This window comes from Cyprinodon tularosa, unplaced genomic scaffold (genome assembly GCF_016077235.1).
Source record: "Cyprinodon tularosa strain WSP-4 unplaced genomic scaffold, ASM1607723v1 ctg94, whole genome shotgun sequence".
In the NCBI taxonomy this organism is placed as follows: domain Eukaryota; kingdom Metazoa; phylum Chordata; class Actinopteri; order Cyprinodontiformes; family Cyprinodontidae; genus Cyprinodon; species Cyprinodon tularosa.
In genome coordinates this window covers 966372-981482 of record NW_024039718.1, presented here as the reverse complement: position 1 = coordinate 981482, position 15111 = coordinate 966372, and the positions used below count along the sequence as shown (strand labels likewise).

At 38.4% G+C, this 15111-nt stretch overlaps 1 protein-coding gene across 4 annotated transcripts; it reads left to right on the top strand.

The window, feature by feature from the left end:
- Positions 1–12796, top strand: cunh18orf25 (chromosome unknown C18orf25 homolog). 4 transcript variants are annotated; one of them, XM_038275083.1, is made up of 5 exons: positions 1–199; positions 1159–2041; positions 8916–9086; positions 9528–9621; positions 9708–12796. In XM_038275083.1, exons 2-5 carry the CDS (start codon positions 1234–1236, stop codon positions 9895–9897), a joined length of 1263 nt encoding a protein of 420 aa, XP_038131011.1. In that variant the 5' UTR covers positions 1–199; positions 1159–1233; the 3' UTR covers positions 9898–12796. The 4 variants fall into 4 exon arrangements, with proteins under 4 accessions (XP_038131011.1, XP_038131013.1, XP_038131014.1 ...); XM_038275084.1 differs by lacking the exon at positions 1–199 and adding an exon at positions 333–487; XM_038275086.1 differs by lacking the exon at positions 8916–9086 and having other exon boundaries at positions 2–199.
- Positions 12797–15111: the final 2315 nt, after the last annotated feature.

Genomic DNA, 15111 nt, shown 5'->3' with positions numbered 1-15111 from the left:
CATCACATAGCGATGGAGACATTTTAAAATAAACACCAAGCTAACTGCTAACAGAGCTGCAAGCGCACTGCGTCAAAACACATAAAAATAATCAACCATTCACTGATCGCTTCTCTGTTACGAACGTAAATCAGGAAAAACGAAACTCTCCTAAAATGCCAAAAAGTCTGATGTCGATGTATGAATAACTAACGCTGTGGTAAGTTTGAACCAACAGATGCTATGTGTAGGCTAGCACCTTTAGCATTAGCCTTTAGCTGCTGACTTGACCCTGCAACCTGGCTGTTCCAACTCAGGCTGGGTAGATAGTGTTTCCATTTATAGGATCTTGCAGCGCAGCTGTCCTGCAGCCCGGCTTTTAACGACTTGTGCTTTTCTAGTCAAGTTTGTGGATGTTGAGTTTTTGACCGAGCTTAGCTTCACTGCGCAGCAATAAGATCGCGTTAGCTGTTAGTCAAAGACTGAACTGACTGAAGTCATTCTTCAGGTACAAATCTATTCTTATTTTAAGCTAAACGTGAACCGTATTTATTATTTTTGTATATTTTAACGAACTTAAATTGCCTTAGGTTTGCATACTTGTTCGCATAAATTTTAATAAGCGTTAACACTGCATATGAAGAAAATGTCAGATATTGGAGATGACAGTGTATAATGCTGTAAGGGTAATAATAATGTCAGGTTTCAGTTGCGTATATGGTATGTGTATATATGTGTGTGTGTATATATATATATATATGTATATGTGTGTGTGTATATTTATATATGTATATGTTTTAAAGCTAACTTGACCCTCTAAGTCTTGTACTTATAGTATTACACACCAGTATATTTGCATTTATTAAAAAATCCAACATAATCGTAGTGAGAAATGCACAAATCATTGCAGTTTGAAGGAAATTTAAAATCCAAGTGTTGCTTTTTGATAGTTTCCAAGAACCTGCACAAAATATATAATGAATTAAAGGTGTCAACTTTCAGTAGAAGTAGTCGATGGTGATTTTTTTTTTTTGTGCAGGTTAGTCAATTGAGTGTGAGCGTCTGTATGACCAACTGTAGATATTGTTTAAATATTACGCAACCATGAATTAATAATGTATATGAATCTAATCAAAATTTGATCCAAGAGGTTTTTTTTTCTTTGTTTTTGTTTTCCAGCTGGTAAGTTCCTGTCCAGGCACATCGGTCCATATCTCCTGGACCTTTGGGCTCTGGGCTTCACTTTCTCAAGAAATGGCGGATTCTGAAAAGTCAGAGGAGTTTTTGGATGCGGAATGCCCTCCTGAGTGTCTTGCAGAAACACAGACGGCTACGCCTTGTGCTCAGGATGAACATCTGAAAACGGAAACAACTACTAGTACGAGTTCACCCCCCAGGGAGAAGGAAGGAGACAGTCCCTTGAATACTGAGGGAGAGCAAAGTCTCCTCTCCATGCCATGCCTAATGAAGGAGCTTCGCCGAGACTCCCCAGAGTCTCAACATGCCTCCACAGGAAGTGACAAGCCTGTGTCACGTCACATCTATGAGAGCGACTCCTCGAATCCCTGTATGTTGTCTCCGTCTTCCAGTGGCCACCTGGCTGACTCAGACACACTCTCCTCAGGGGAAGAAGGTGCTGCTGCTAATGCTGGAGAAGAGGGATCTATGGAAGCTGAAAATAATCCTGGTCTGTTAGAAAAGAAAGAGGGGTCTGCAACAGCTTCAGGAGGAAGAAAGTCTCGCCGATCACATTCGGAGAGTGAAATGCCTTCTAACGCGATGGCCGCAAAGAAGAACCGCTGCCAGCCAACAGCGATGACACCAGGGCAGGAAAAACAAACCAATGGCAAGTTGGGAAAAGTTAAAAGTCACCGGAGTCAAAAACACAAGGAGCGCATGCGTCTACTGAGGCAGAAACGAGAGGCGGCAGCTCGAAAGAAGTATAACCTCCTGCAGGATAGCAGCACCAGCGACAGTGAGCTCACATGCGACTCCAGCACCAGCTCCTCAGATGATGACGACACTTCTGGTGGGAGCAAGACAATCAAGACAGATATTCCAGGTAACTGCATTACCCTTACACAAGCATACAGCACATTAATACACCTCCAGCTTTCCAGATTCTATGTGTTAAATGCTGCAATGAAACACAAATTGTTACATACTTCTTGATCATCTACGAATGAGTAATCACTGTTTAATCAGTGCAACAGGTTAACTATAAGGTTTTTTTCTGCATGAAGAGGTTTAGGAAATTTCAAATTATAGTATACATATAATTCATTTTGTCACCGTAATGCTCAGCTTGCTTTTTGTACCTGTTTTATCAGTCACTGTTTTTTACGTTTTCTAGTGTTTTTTGCCATTCATCATCTTAAGTCTTTCACATTGTCTTTAAACATGTAGTTTCTTTAGAGGGTTTACATTCAGTGTCTTATTTGCCATTATGTTTTTCTCTGTTCTGTCCCATCAATGCATGCTTGAAACGTAGTCAACATTGTTCAACTCACTGATTGATACTGATTTCAAGTCAGTGGTTAGATTCTTTCTGTAGTTTTAACAAATGAGCCATCGATACTTTCACTTTGTTTTCTTAACTGACTTGAGCGACAATCTTACTACATTAGCTTTAGCCTTTAAAACTGTAACTTGGAATAATTTTTTCCTATATTAAGGAGTCACTGAATGCCTGCATCAGGCAAAGTAGGGTTAGATGTAACTCTCAGTCTCAACTAATGATAATTTTGCAAATCGATTAATCTGTCGATTATTTTTTCAATTAATAATCGGATAACCAAAGGTTCCTTAAAGAAGATTTTTTTACGTAATTAAACCAGGTGAAACAAAATCTTTTCCACTTGAGGACTTCTGGATAGAGCATATTGAAAAACAAAAAGTTTTTTTTCCCATCTTAAATGCAAAATTTGTATTCCTTTTCAATGTTGATATAATTACTGCTCTAATTGGGTTGCTCTGTCTGCTAAAGGCATGGCCTAAAGTCTCTATGCTCCAGTTAACAATCGATTACTAAATTAGTTGACTATTATCCCATTATATTGATAACTGATGGCTGACATCTCACTGAAGATGTTAAGCTAAAGTAAGGTGTAAAAATCTACAACAAACATGGATCTGTAGGAATGCCCCATTTAGAATTTTGCTGCACATTTCCGGTTTCATGTTTTTGTAAATAGTTGACCTGCAGTCAGAAATGTTAAGCGGGTTGGTGTTCCTTTTAAGGAAATGTAGGTGTTTTTCTCTGTCTTTTTTTACAGCCTTTATGTTGTGAGGTAATCAGACTGCTCTGTTCGGGCAATGATATTTTAAACTGGCTTTAGAATCTTTTATTATAGTGTAGGTGCATTCGTTCGTCTATTATTACTAAAACAATCTCTATGGAAACCGTAGAAATTTTAAATCCTAACCATTAATCTCACATTTCCAAAAGACTTTCAACATTTTCAAATCCAACTTATTCATAGCATTAGGGTACTGAAAGCAAAAAAAAAGAAAGAAACATTTATTATACAATAACAGTTCCTGCTGTATGTTGAAAGTCTCCCACTTGCAGTTTAGATTAGAACAATTTCAGTATATAAGTTTTATACATTTACTGGTGTTGTCAGCAAGACCTGTATTCAAATCCTTCAAAATTCTAGGGGTATCCAAATTGAATATTGACCATACCAAATTTTCTCAATACAGTGGCAGCATGAATCATACATACTTGCAAACATTTTGTTGTGTAGCATTATAGAAAATACTAGATCCAGTATTATTAAGCAAACATAGACCAATATTCACGAAAAATACTCATTTATTATTAACAATGGGTTATTGAAACTTAACAGAGGTGCAGCGTTTCTATCAGCTTGCTGATATCGAAACAGATGTATTCAGATAAGCGATTTTTGACAGATATCGAACCAATTTCTGAAATCTATCAGATGGGAACATCTCTATAAAATTCAACACAATTCAATTTTCTTAGCCAACCTACTCAGATCACACCGCATTGGAAACTGAACTAGCACAATATCTGTTTTGTTTTTTTTGTTTTCTAACAAACTTAAGACACACTAGATGTTCTCCTTGTAGATCTATAGGATCAAATAATTTGTTTATGCATATAAAATCCACCAAAATAATTTAGAATTCTAGCTTCTCCACAGTTGATACACCTGCCTATATAGAAATTGAAAACATTTGGATGCTAAAAACAAAGGCAGTTTAACTGTTGTTCTGTGTCAGTTTCTTAATTGTTTCTGTCTGATTTCCGCATTGATTACTGACTGCTTATGAGCACCTGTGGGCTGAGTTACGGCAAATTGCAGAGCCGCCAGGGCCGTAAATCCAGGGTGAAGGCTCAGGTGTGAGTTGAAGTGTCCATTATGACTTCCGGGCTAATATTCAAGAAGTCTCTTCTTAAGCATTTCAGGCTCTGAAGATTCTCAAACATTTTCTTTTAGATGGATGGGTGTACTTCAAAGTCTAACTAGATAATTTCCCAACCCATAGTCACTGAATCGTTCACCAACATACCCAGTTTTCTTCCTTTAGGTAACTCTTAGTACATGAAATCCTTTCAGCCATTTTTACATCCTGGATACTATTTGAGTGCTGCAACTGCATGATATAGTCCATCAGCATGAACGAGTCGATCTGCACGTAACCCAAAACAGACCTTCATTTTCTCTTTAATACACAAGTCCACCTCAGAAGCATGAAAATGCTACTGTATTTTCTTATGGCTTGGCCTCAATGTCTTTAAAGCTGGCTTCAGACGTGCGTCGGAGAGATCCAGAGTGGGAGCCCAGATTCATGGGCTGCTGGACACCAGTTCGTGGGACAGGAACGGCATCAGCAGCGTTCTGGAGGAGGCCATGACGCGTTTTGCCGTGATGCAGCGCCAGACCGAGGAGCGCTTCCGCATCTGGATGGAAAAGCTGGCACACCTCGACTCGGACAACGATTCGTCCAAGCGCTCAAGTGACGCCCCTGAGGGGCAGCAGGTGGCCCAGCTGTCGCCCCCAAGTTCTTTTTTGCCATCGTCGGAGTCTGCAGAGACTATGGCCGCCTACATGCTGGCACGAGAGAACAACAGTCTCACTCCCACTCCAATGAACAACAATAACATCCTCCCCGAAGCAGTGGCTCAGAATGGGAATCTAGGTGTTCCAGATCCTGGTCTCTTGAATGTTTAGTGCTTCAGTTCATGTAGTTTGATTCACAAAATCTAGTTCTAGTTGATGCTGAAAGAGTGGTAGTGATAGTGAAACGATTTGAGAGTCTCTGAGCAAATACACTATTGACAGCAGCCAGACCTGAGGTGGTCATACAGTCTTGCTTCTGTTCAGACCTTGAGCTCAGTGTTCCCTTTGGCCCTGAATCACTGTGAGATTTGACATTCAGAGTTATCCAACTCAGCTGTTTGATTCCTGCTGCTTCTGTGACATGGACACTGAATCTTTTCCAACACTGATAAATCAATCAGGGCTGTTATTCTAATATAGGTTGTTTGGCTTGTTTGTTCTCATTTAACAGCTGTCTGTATGCATACAAAGTATCTGATTCATACTGAAGTGCACATTATGCCACCTGGGCAGAGGTTACTACAGTGCTAGGTGGGGTGCTGCTGAGTAATAGCATGTGCCTTGTCCCTCTAAAGCATTTTAGTGCCGTTTCTGTAGCAATCAGGTTTAACACTCCACATCGTTCATTGTCTCTTGAACTATTTGCACCAAGCTTGCAAATGGTCCAGGAAGATCTATCAAACAGCTTTCTATCTTGGTGGCATAGCTTTACTAACAGCAGAACATTTATCATAAATTTGCCTATAAATATAAATGCAATATACTTGCCATAAAAAATGTTTTCTGTTACTAGCTATTACATGTTTTATTGTTGGCCTTTCCATTATATTTCTTTTCTTTTTTGTAGCAATCTAAGCTACTGAAGGAGAAACGTTATCTCCTGTTTGTTTTTGTTTTCTATGTCAACTCTTAGATACTGTGGACTTTAGAAAAACTGCTAGATAATTGTGTGGCAGTAAGCTGCAAGAGTGACAGTTTAACATTGATGTATTTGCCTTGTTTGGTTTGCACTGGTTTTGTCTCCCAGGTTGGCCTTGAGCTCCATGAGACACTTGTAGTAGCTTAAACTTGAGGGTTAAATGAATTGAAGCTGCAATATGGAGCATGGTAATGTTTACAAATATTCCTGAAAAAAAGAAAGAAGAACAGACTGATATGACAGACTGATTAATGCTATGTTCTGTGGTTCTTATTCTGTGGTCTAATGAAAAATGCTCATCCTGTTCCCTCTTCTTACACTAAACTGGACAACATTTGATGCCCTGTAACAGCGGTTCAAGCCCCAATGCATTTTATTACAATCCTATGTGAAATTGCAGAACAAAGAGGTGAATCAATTGGGAGATGATACATAGTTTAAAAATCTTATTGGGAATGAAAACCTAATTGGTTAGCCCGCATTATTGCTGAACTCTCCTGAGTCAGCGCTTTGTACTGTCAGCTAGCATTAGGGAGGAGTCTTGGCATTGCGATACGATAAGAGTCATGACACTTCGGTCCCAATACAATATTATCACGATATTGCAATATCACTATATATTCCGATAGTTTTCCCAGATATTAAAATTAATCGTATAAATAAAAATGCAAGTGCTGTATATCAGTTCATCAGAACATATTGATCATTCAGTTGTTTTTGTATCGTTGTTTGGGGTTTGAGTCAGTCCATGTCTTCCACTGTGACTGCTTCAACTATAGATATGGTGCTGCGCTGCACAGATATAGGGCTCCCAGCGCTATCTGCCAGAGTGGTGGTGCAGAGGTCGCCCAATTTGACCTCATTGTTTTAGGTAAAAAAAAAAAGTTTTTATTTTTATTTTTTTATCGATAGTAGGAACTGAAAGATCAAAATTATATTGGTCACCCAAAAATCCCGATATATCTCCAAATCGAACCTTCCACCGCAGTGCACATTTTTTAGGTGTGTCTTCAAAAACCTGATGTGTTTAGATAACGTGATTTTTGGCCTATTGTCTTTGGCATAATGGCTCAAGATAAAGTAGAATAGATGGATATTTACTTGAACAACACTTTTCAACCTTTTAAAGAAATGTTTGTTTTACATCGGAGCCTGGCCCATGCCATTCTAATATGAATATGCCTCAAAATAGGCTTAAATCAGAGTAACTAGCCTTTCACATCAACCTTTTAAGTCTGTTTATATGCTTTAATTTGATTCCTGTCAATTTCTGGTTGCATGTTGGAGTTTTGGTGCAGGTGAGTCCTGCTGATACCGCCAACATCTTTTTCCACATGTTATCTTATTTTAAAGCTGCAGCGGGGAATTCAGAGAAAACGGTGGGCTTACAAGCACACCTTACAGGTCCTTCTCTCTTGGTCTCTGCTGCACTACAGCTCTTCCCCCATAACAGAGCCCGCCGTAAAAGCAGGGCCATCCATGGCTGCGAATAAACAGCCATGCCACACTCACTGGTAGGAGAGCATGACGGCAATCTTTAGCTTGGATGTCAGGGCAGTTATGTAAAATCTTTGGGAGTAAAAAAAAATTCATGAAAGTTACCCGCTGCACCTTTAAAATGACCCGAGACCAGTTAGACTCTCTGAGATGCGTTTTTTTTAACCACGTATAATTTCTTTGTCATTTCACTGCTTTGTACTTATGTGCAATTTTAATACATTTGAATTTAATAGTTTGTAAAGCTAAAAAGGTTCAAGGAATAACATTTGGAAGTTTCTGTATAAAACCCTATGGTAACATCCATAACACACAACACTACAGACAAGCCGTTATGAGTGGAATACTCGACCCATAGGTTTTAATGGCTGGGAGTGTAGGAAATATTTATGTAAACGTGTGTCTGTTTTCCAGATCTCAAAGCTGAACGCATTGATGCCACACCTGTTTGCATGTGATTATATAACCGTGTGGTGAAAGGCCAAATTAGTTTTCATCAGCAGCATGTGTGCAAGGTAGAGCTGTGCTTGATGCTGATATGAATGGCGACTGGCGGGACATTTTTATCACTTGAATTCTTTACTACTTGCCCTGTGATTATTGTTTGGGATTTTATGATTTTTTTTTTAGCCGTTTGGATTTAAGTAGATCCAGGATCTTCCGTTTTGGATTTACAAAAAATCAGTTTACTAACATTATGAAGAACACTTGGTGCAAACAATCAAAATGTGCATTGAGCAGACTAAGGGACAGTCCGTTGTTTACCAAAGAGACTCTCCTGGTTTACATTAGTCCTTTTTCTACCATTAAAAGCTGAACTTTATAATTGGAGGAGCTCAGTTTCCCTAGTTACTGTGGTAGAAGTCTATTTCAGCTCTATCAGCTGTTCTTAAGTTCTTGCATTGTACATGCAGTCCAGACAAACCTGCTGAAACACCTACACACATGTCTGGATAATGGTAAGCGTACCACTCTGAGGGGTTCTCTTTACAGGGTAGATTACCAACGTGTGCTCCTGTTCTTCCACAGTTACTCTTCCGTTGTTTAGCTGTTTATCATCTGAACTGTGTTTCACAGAGCAAGGTTATTTTTAAGTGTTTTGTAAAAACTGTAGTGTAGTTTTTATGTGGATGGCTATTATTTTAAAATCAATAAATAAATGAAAAAAAAAACCTGCTGCAGATCGGTTATTTTTGTTAACTTAAATATACAACTATTCATATTTAAAGTTTTGCATGTTTTTTAATTATGTTTTTTAAGCACATAGGTGGATTTTGTTTATTTTATTTTTTATTTTAGGGGTATTTTTGGTGACACTTGGAAGATGCTGCAGCTAACTGTGTAGATGCAGCGTCCATTCTGTTCCAACCCAACCATCTCCTGAAGGCATGGTTTGAATAATGAAGTGTTTTCTTTGTCTCCTGCAGACGGGCCTCCGGTAGTGGGTCACTATGATATTTCAGGCACTGATTCTAACCAGGAGAGTATGAGTGTGGAGACAGTCCGGCCTACGGTGATAAGGCATGAGCTAAAAACACACAGAGGCCAGGACATGGCAGCACACTCTGGGTGTATAAGAGCTCTGAGCTCAATTTCAGGTCAGTTACAAACCCGGTGTATCCAAACTGATCATTTCCTCTCAGTCAAGTGCGGTGACTTTAAAAGGGTGTCTTCCATAAGCAACGGTGGGAAAAACAGGCTTTTTAATCTCAGCGTGAGGCCTTTTGAAGTACACTTTATCCCACACAGGCATAACTGGGGTTTTCATGTGGTGGTGCAAGGGGGAAAAAAAAGATACGCTGCTTCCTCAAAGGGAAAAAAAACAATTAAATTGTTTTATTGATAAATGTAACAATGAAGTCTGTCCTCTGCAGATGTGCTTCCTCCTATCTAATCAGGCTTTCTATAAGTAACCGTCTCCTCGTGTTTTTTTTTCTTTGTCAAAGCATCTGCAGTCTTCATGTGTCGGCAAGGCCTGAAGCGCGCTACTGCTTTGATCCTCCTCCTTATGTATGACTGTCCCTCTTATTTTATTTCAGGCCATGCGGAGGCTGAGCTGTCGCACAAAGGCCAGATTAACATTGCTTCCTCAGACAGTGAGGTGGAAATAGTCGGAGTACAAGAGAACACAAGGTAACCACCAGTTGCTTTGCTTTTGTTTTTCTACTTTGTTTTAAGCTGGGCTTGCACTTTAATTTCTCTTTTCTTTTCATATCCAGATGCGCCCATCCGTGCGGAGGGGTGATAAAGAGTTTGTCTTCCTGGAATGATAACTCAGTGGAGCAGTTAAACAGCACAAATCAATCACAGCTCTGGACTAATGTTTCCCCTCGCCCTAACTGGGTTTCCCCTCCTGAAGTGGTGGACCTCACGTTGGACGAGGACGCTGGGCACAAATATCTACTTTAAACCGTTCATGCACCCTGCCTAGTCTGACTTAGGCTGAAATCATTAGATAGAAGCCTAACCCTAACCTGCTCATAGACTCTTTGTTATCTTGGACTCCTATTTTTAACTCTCCGTTTATCAAAGCCATTCTACTGATGTGATTTCCCCAATCTCTGCTTGTCAACTATGATCCAGCTGTAATGAAATTGCCCAGTGCTGTAACTGCAAGTAGAAACTTAAGAGTGGGTTATCTGTTCTTGACAGCAATATCACCCCCCCTTTTGTTACCTCTTTCACTCCTCAATACCCGTGTCGGGTCATTTTTGTGCTTTAGAGTTAAATAAGGAGTTTTTGCTGCTGCTTTAGATTTGATCAGGTTCTCAACATGGCTTTTTATCTGCTTCACTGCACACTTTAAGTGGGATGTTTGAAACCTGATCTTCCTTTTTTAAAAGCATCATAAAGCAAGCAGAATCTGTTTTTTTTTTGTTTTTTTTATTATAGCCGAACATTAATGTAACAGAAGCTGAACAAAATATAAGGAGGGGGGGTCCTTTTAGAGGTCTCAACACTGGATGTGTTCCAATCAGTCAGCATTCATAGTTTGATTTGCACAGTCTCAGATAGAGGCACCACCTGCTTCGATTCTTTCAGGGAGTTATTTACTCGTATCTATGAGAAATGTTACAAAGATTAGTGTGAGGTAAAGGCGAGGATTAATAACACAAGCAATCTCAGATTTCTATCCAGTTCGCTTTAAAGCTCACCAAACCATCCTTGTATCCTGCAAACAGGATCTTGCTCTTAAACCTTAATTAAAAATAAACTCATTATCATTGAAGAGTTTCACTCTTGACTGATCAGGTTTTCAGCTAAACGTCTTCTCAGACCATTTTAAAATGAAAGTAATTTGCTATAAAATCTCCATTTATACCGAAAGACGAGCCAACAGTTCAGGCCTGACAGAAAGATCCGTTGTGGCTGATCCAGATTTAAGTAGGCTGAGGCTGTGCCGAATCTCCGCCCTAACCACTATATAGGGCACTATATAGTGCTTACGCCATTTTAGACATTGTCCGAATGTCTAGTGGATGAAAAAGTAGGGGACTAGAAATTTCCTACCATGCATCTTGAAAAGTAGGAAAAATAAAACTTGCATTTAATTAAACCCTTCAAAAATAACAGTTTTCAATCCTAAACTGATCCATCAACATGTACTTTAATGTTTTCTGTAGTTTTATTTTAATACAGATCTGAAAAGGAAACGGGTCAAGAATACCTACTTAAATACATAAATAGAAGGTAAACTGTAACTTTTATTTGCTGATCTTTCGATACTATTTCTTTATTAAAGAACCTAAGCCAAATTTCTGCTCTGATGCGTTTGATGTAAAGCAGGAAAATATTAAACCATCAAGCTGAGTAAGTCGTATAGACCTCAATCACAGCCTGAAAATGTGTCGACCGGGATAGCTCGTCGACGCATCTCTGAATTTGACCCCCGATTCGCCGGCTGCAGTGATCTGCCCACAGTTTTTTCCGCCGACCCCAACACTGTTTTCTCATTTAACATACAGAAGCAGAATACTCCATGAGCTTTTATGATTTAGATGATCACTCGGGGCAGATGCTTGAGTCAAACGTCTGTGTTTTAAATCTTATTCTCAGGCTGAGTCTCAGCTGTTACATCACTACCACAGAGGAAGAGAGCAGCACTGGTTTTCATTCCAACACGTTTGGCTCATTTCCACCTAGAAACTGGAGATGGACTCTCATGGTTGGCAAATAATGCATTGTTTAATATCCAGACTTATTAGTGAATGTATGACCTTGCAGTGCTGGCTCTGTTTTTACTGATTTGCATGCCTCTCTTGAGTGTGTGCATTCTCCCATATAAAGAAACAAACTCTGGGAAAACCTTTTTAAAAACAGGAAACATTTCTTCCCTTAAATACTGCTAAGCAAAGGTGGTCTGAATGCCTTGAAATGTGCACTATTTTCTTTTTAAAAATGTACAAAGCCTGTTATTTTAACTTTACACAGCAGTAGATTTTGCGGTCTCAACCACACATATATTTTAATAATATTTGTGAATTTAGCACATATATGAATATATTAAAGTAAAAGGGTTGAGCTTGTGCTCACCTGTGAGTTGTTTTGTTTTCTCTTTAGCGTCCTCAGGGCCTCCCTGCTTCTTCGCTGCAATCAAACCCTGTCCTAATGTCGCACTGCAAACAAGCTGGTGAATTTCTATCAATAGAGAACACCTTAACAAACTGTTTTTGCTACACTCATGTATCATTTACTTTAACCCCATATTACAGGATTTCCACGAGAACTTTGGCAGATTGCGAGGGAAAATTCTTCATTTTAGCAATCTAAACCAAAGTCTAAATGGAGTTTATGTTCTCAGTCTGTTTTTATTTTATTGTTTAAATGTAGGTTCCTGTATGCATTCAAGCCTTTGTAAATTTGGGGGAAAAAATCCTGTTTTAGAAAAAAAAATATATGTTGTGTATTTAAAAAGATTATCTGTTTTATTTGGCCAGTTTTTTTTTTCTGCTCTTTGAAGCGTCAACCTTTACATTTCTGCTTGCAAAATAAGCTCTATTAGTTTGTTGGTGAGATATTACACATCATCATTTATGGTATTGGCAGGCAAACATGGCAGGGATGCCTGGCAGTTGTTTTACATTGCATGTTTATTAGCGTTTTTCTAAATCCAGGTCAGAAACTTTGCTTATTACAGCTAATTCAGCTTTGCTCTTCTGTTGTTTTTATTCAGTCACTCAGTATTTTTAACTAGAAATGTATGGTTTATTTTTTGTCCTTGTTGCTTCTGCAAGACCCTGACTTCCTTGAAATCATGTATGTAGAACAAAAGAAACTATTTTAAGAGTAAATAAATAGTATTATTTAATGATCTCTTCTACATGTGTTTGCTTTCACAGAACTTTCAATTTTTAGATTAGAATGTCAGAAACATGCATGAAACCAGAAGGAAGAAACCTGCTGTTGTGTAGGAATTTGTAGTTCGAACAATTTGTCCTTTGCTAAATTGCCTGTTTTGGCATTGAAGTACTTCCTGAAAATCAGAAAACTGATGACTGACTTAAAGATTTGTTTAAAAAGACCTGCAAAGGATTTCTGAGCCTCTAATGGTCTAAACTGTAGGCTAAACTGTCAAGGTGAAGACTGCTCAGCTGACAGATGAGCCATCACCAACACCTTCCAGAAGGGTGCTCAGTCGCAAAAGGTTACTGTTAAATAAGCTGGTTTTAAAGAGTGCTTTATCCAATAATTATAGAAAGGTAAGTGGAAGGAGAAAGTGGAATAAAATTTTTATTTCCTTTTTCACTCAGACCTCGCCCCTGCTCACACTGCAAAAGGTACCAAAAGCTGGTCCAGTGACTGGCGCTACTGTGCTTAACTCCCCAGCAAACTTAATTTTTTGGTATTATATCAAATATTCAAATTAGGAGACACTGGAGCTCCAATTTGCATTTTTTTAAAGAAGGAAATAACATTTTTAGGGCTGAAACAATTGGATTAATCAATGATAGAAATAATTGTCAAGTAATTAAATAATTGAGAAATGGAGTATAGAGATGGTAAAATATGCTTTTAGCTGACAGAGCAAACCTCTTAGTGCAGTAATTATAGCAAAATTGTTAAGAAAGATATATATATATATATATATATATAGAATCATTTTACATTTCAGTAAAAAAAAAATAATCCTCTATATGCTGTATCCTGAATCTTAAGTTGAACAGTTTTTAGTTTCCCCTGATTTAATTTCCTAAAAAAATCTTTTTTAAGGAACCTTTGGCTATCTGATTATTAATCGAAAAAATAATCAACAGATTAATTAATTTGCAAAATAATCGTTAGTTGCAGCCCTACATATTTTATTCTTATTAATGATTCAGTACAATAAATAAGTTTCAGTTTCTGAAAACTTACAAAAAAAAAATGACCTTTTCAGGATATTCCAGATTTGTTTTTTAACATGCATCTGTTAGTAAATTAATTGCTTCACTAGAATGTTAATGCATTAGTCTGTTTTTTTTTATTTTGAGCATACAGGATACAATACTTATATATGTGTGAAAGTATTTTCAGCTTCCATCTTAATGAGATGTTTCAATACTTTTCCTTTATTTTCCTAAATAGTCTAGACAACTGTGAACAATTGAACTTCAGCCTCAGCCAGCAATATGGCATGCTGGGTCAGGGGTCATACTGCAACACCTGCCACTAGGGGGACATATGGAGTTTCACATACAGAGCACAATGAGGCAGAGGTGCAATACAATGCAGTCTAAGGGGCACTTTTCCTTAGACAGAAGCCCCTGCCTAGCTGGCTCTTTTCACCCCAGGGGCTGAGCATCAGCTGTATGCTAATTTATTTCAAGCAAGCAGTGGACTTGCAGTGAATGCTTTCTTGCAAGAAATTGTCTTCCTTCCTCTTGCAGAGGGCTGAGTGGAGCCACTCCCAGGTTCTGCTCTGCACATTTTCTGGAAGTGATTTCCACAGCTATTCAGAGTGAGAGCTCTTTTATTTGGCACTGTTCTAAGTGCCACCATACCCTGGAATAAATAAGTAACCCAAACGTTTTGTCCTGTGCTTGTTAACTTTTTAGTTTGATGTCACAGTTAGGTATAAGATATTTTTTACACAGCATCTAAATATTCTAAACTAAATGAATAAGAGTAAATACATAAAATATAATAAAGAAAAAGTCCTGAAACTGATCAAATTACACATTTGTGTTAGAGTTTTTGTTAGTTCAAGAGCAATAATATTCACTTGGAGTAATAAAGTCCATTGTGTTTCACCTCAGGCTTAAAGCATTATATGTTTAGGGCCGTGTGAGATGAGCTGGGGACATATGGTGCTAAAAGTTTCCTGACCCTCTGCTTCTCCATGTCCATCTGTTCCTTCGTCCTTCGGGGTTTACACTTCAGGCAGTCTTTTTCAGGACAGCTTTCTGTTCTACAGAGAAAAAAAAGTCCAAATGTCTCCTGACTGTTAAAACATAAGTCAAGTGGGAGACACAGTTTATTCCCTTTTCTTATTATTATTATTACTGGCATTGCTACTGCAAATCTTTTTTGAAGGTCTTCTTTGGAAAAAGGTCAGGCTATGAATAGGAACCTATGAGGAAAGTTTTTAAAATTTCATCAGCTTTTCATTTAGATGTAGGTCTGCTCTGGTTGGACCTTTATAAC

Coding starts and splice junctions, on each gene's coding strand:
- cunh18orf25 (XM_038275083.1), top strand. CDS start 1,234: ATGGCGGATTCTGAAAAGTCAGAGGAGTTTTTGGATGCGGAATGCCCT. Junction 2,042..8,915: donor AATCAAGACAGATATTCCAG/GTAACTGCATTA, acceptor TGTCTCCTGCAG/ACGGGCCTCCGGTAGTGGGT. Junction 9,087..9,527: donor AGCTCTGAGCTCAATTTCAG/GTCAGTTACAAA, acceptor ATTTTATTTCAG/GCCATGCGGAGGCTGAGCTG.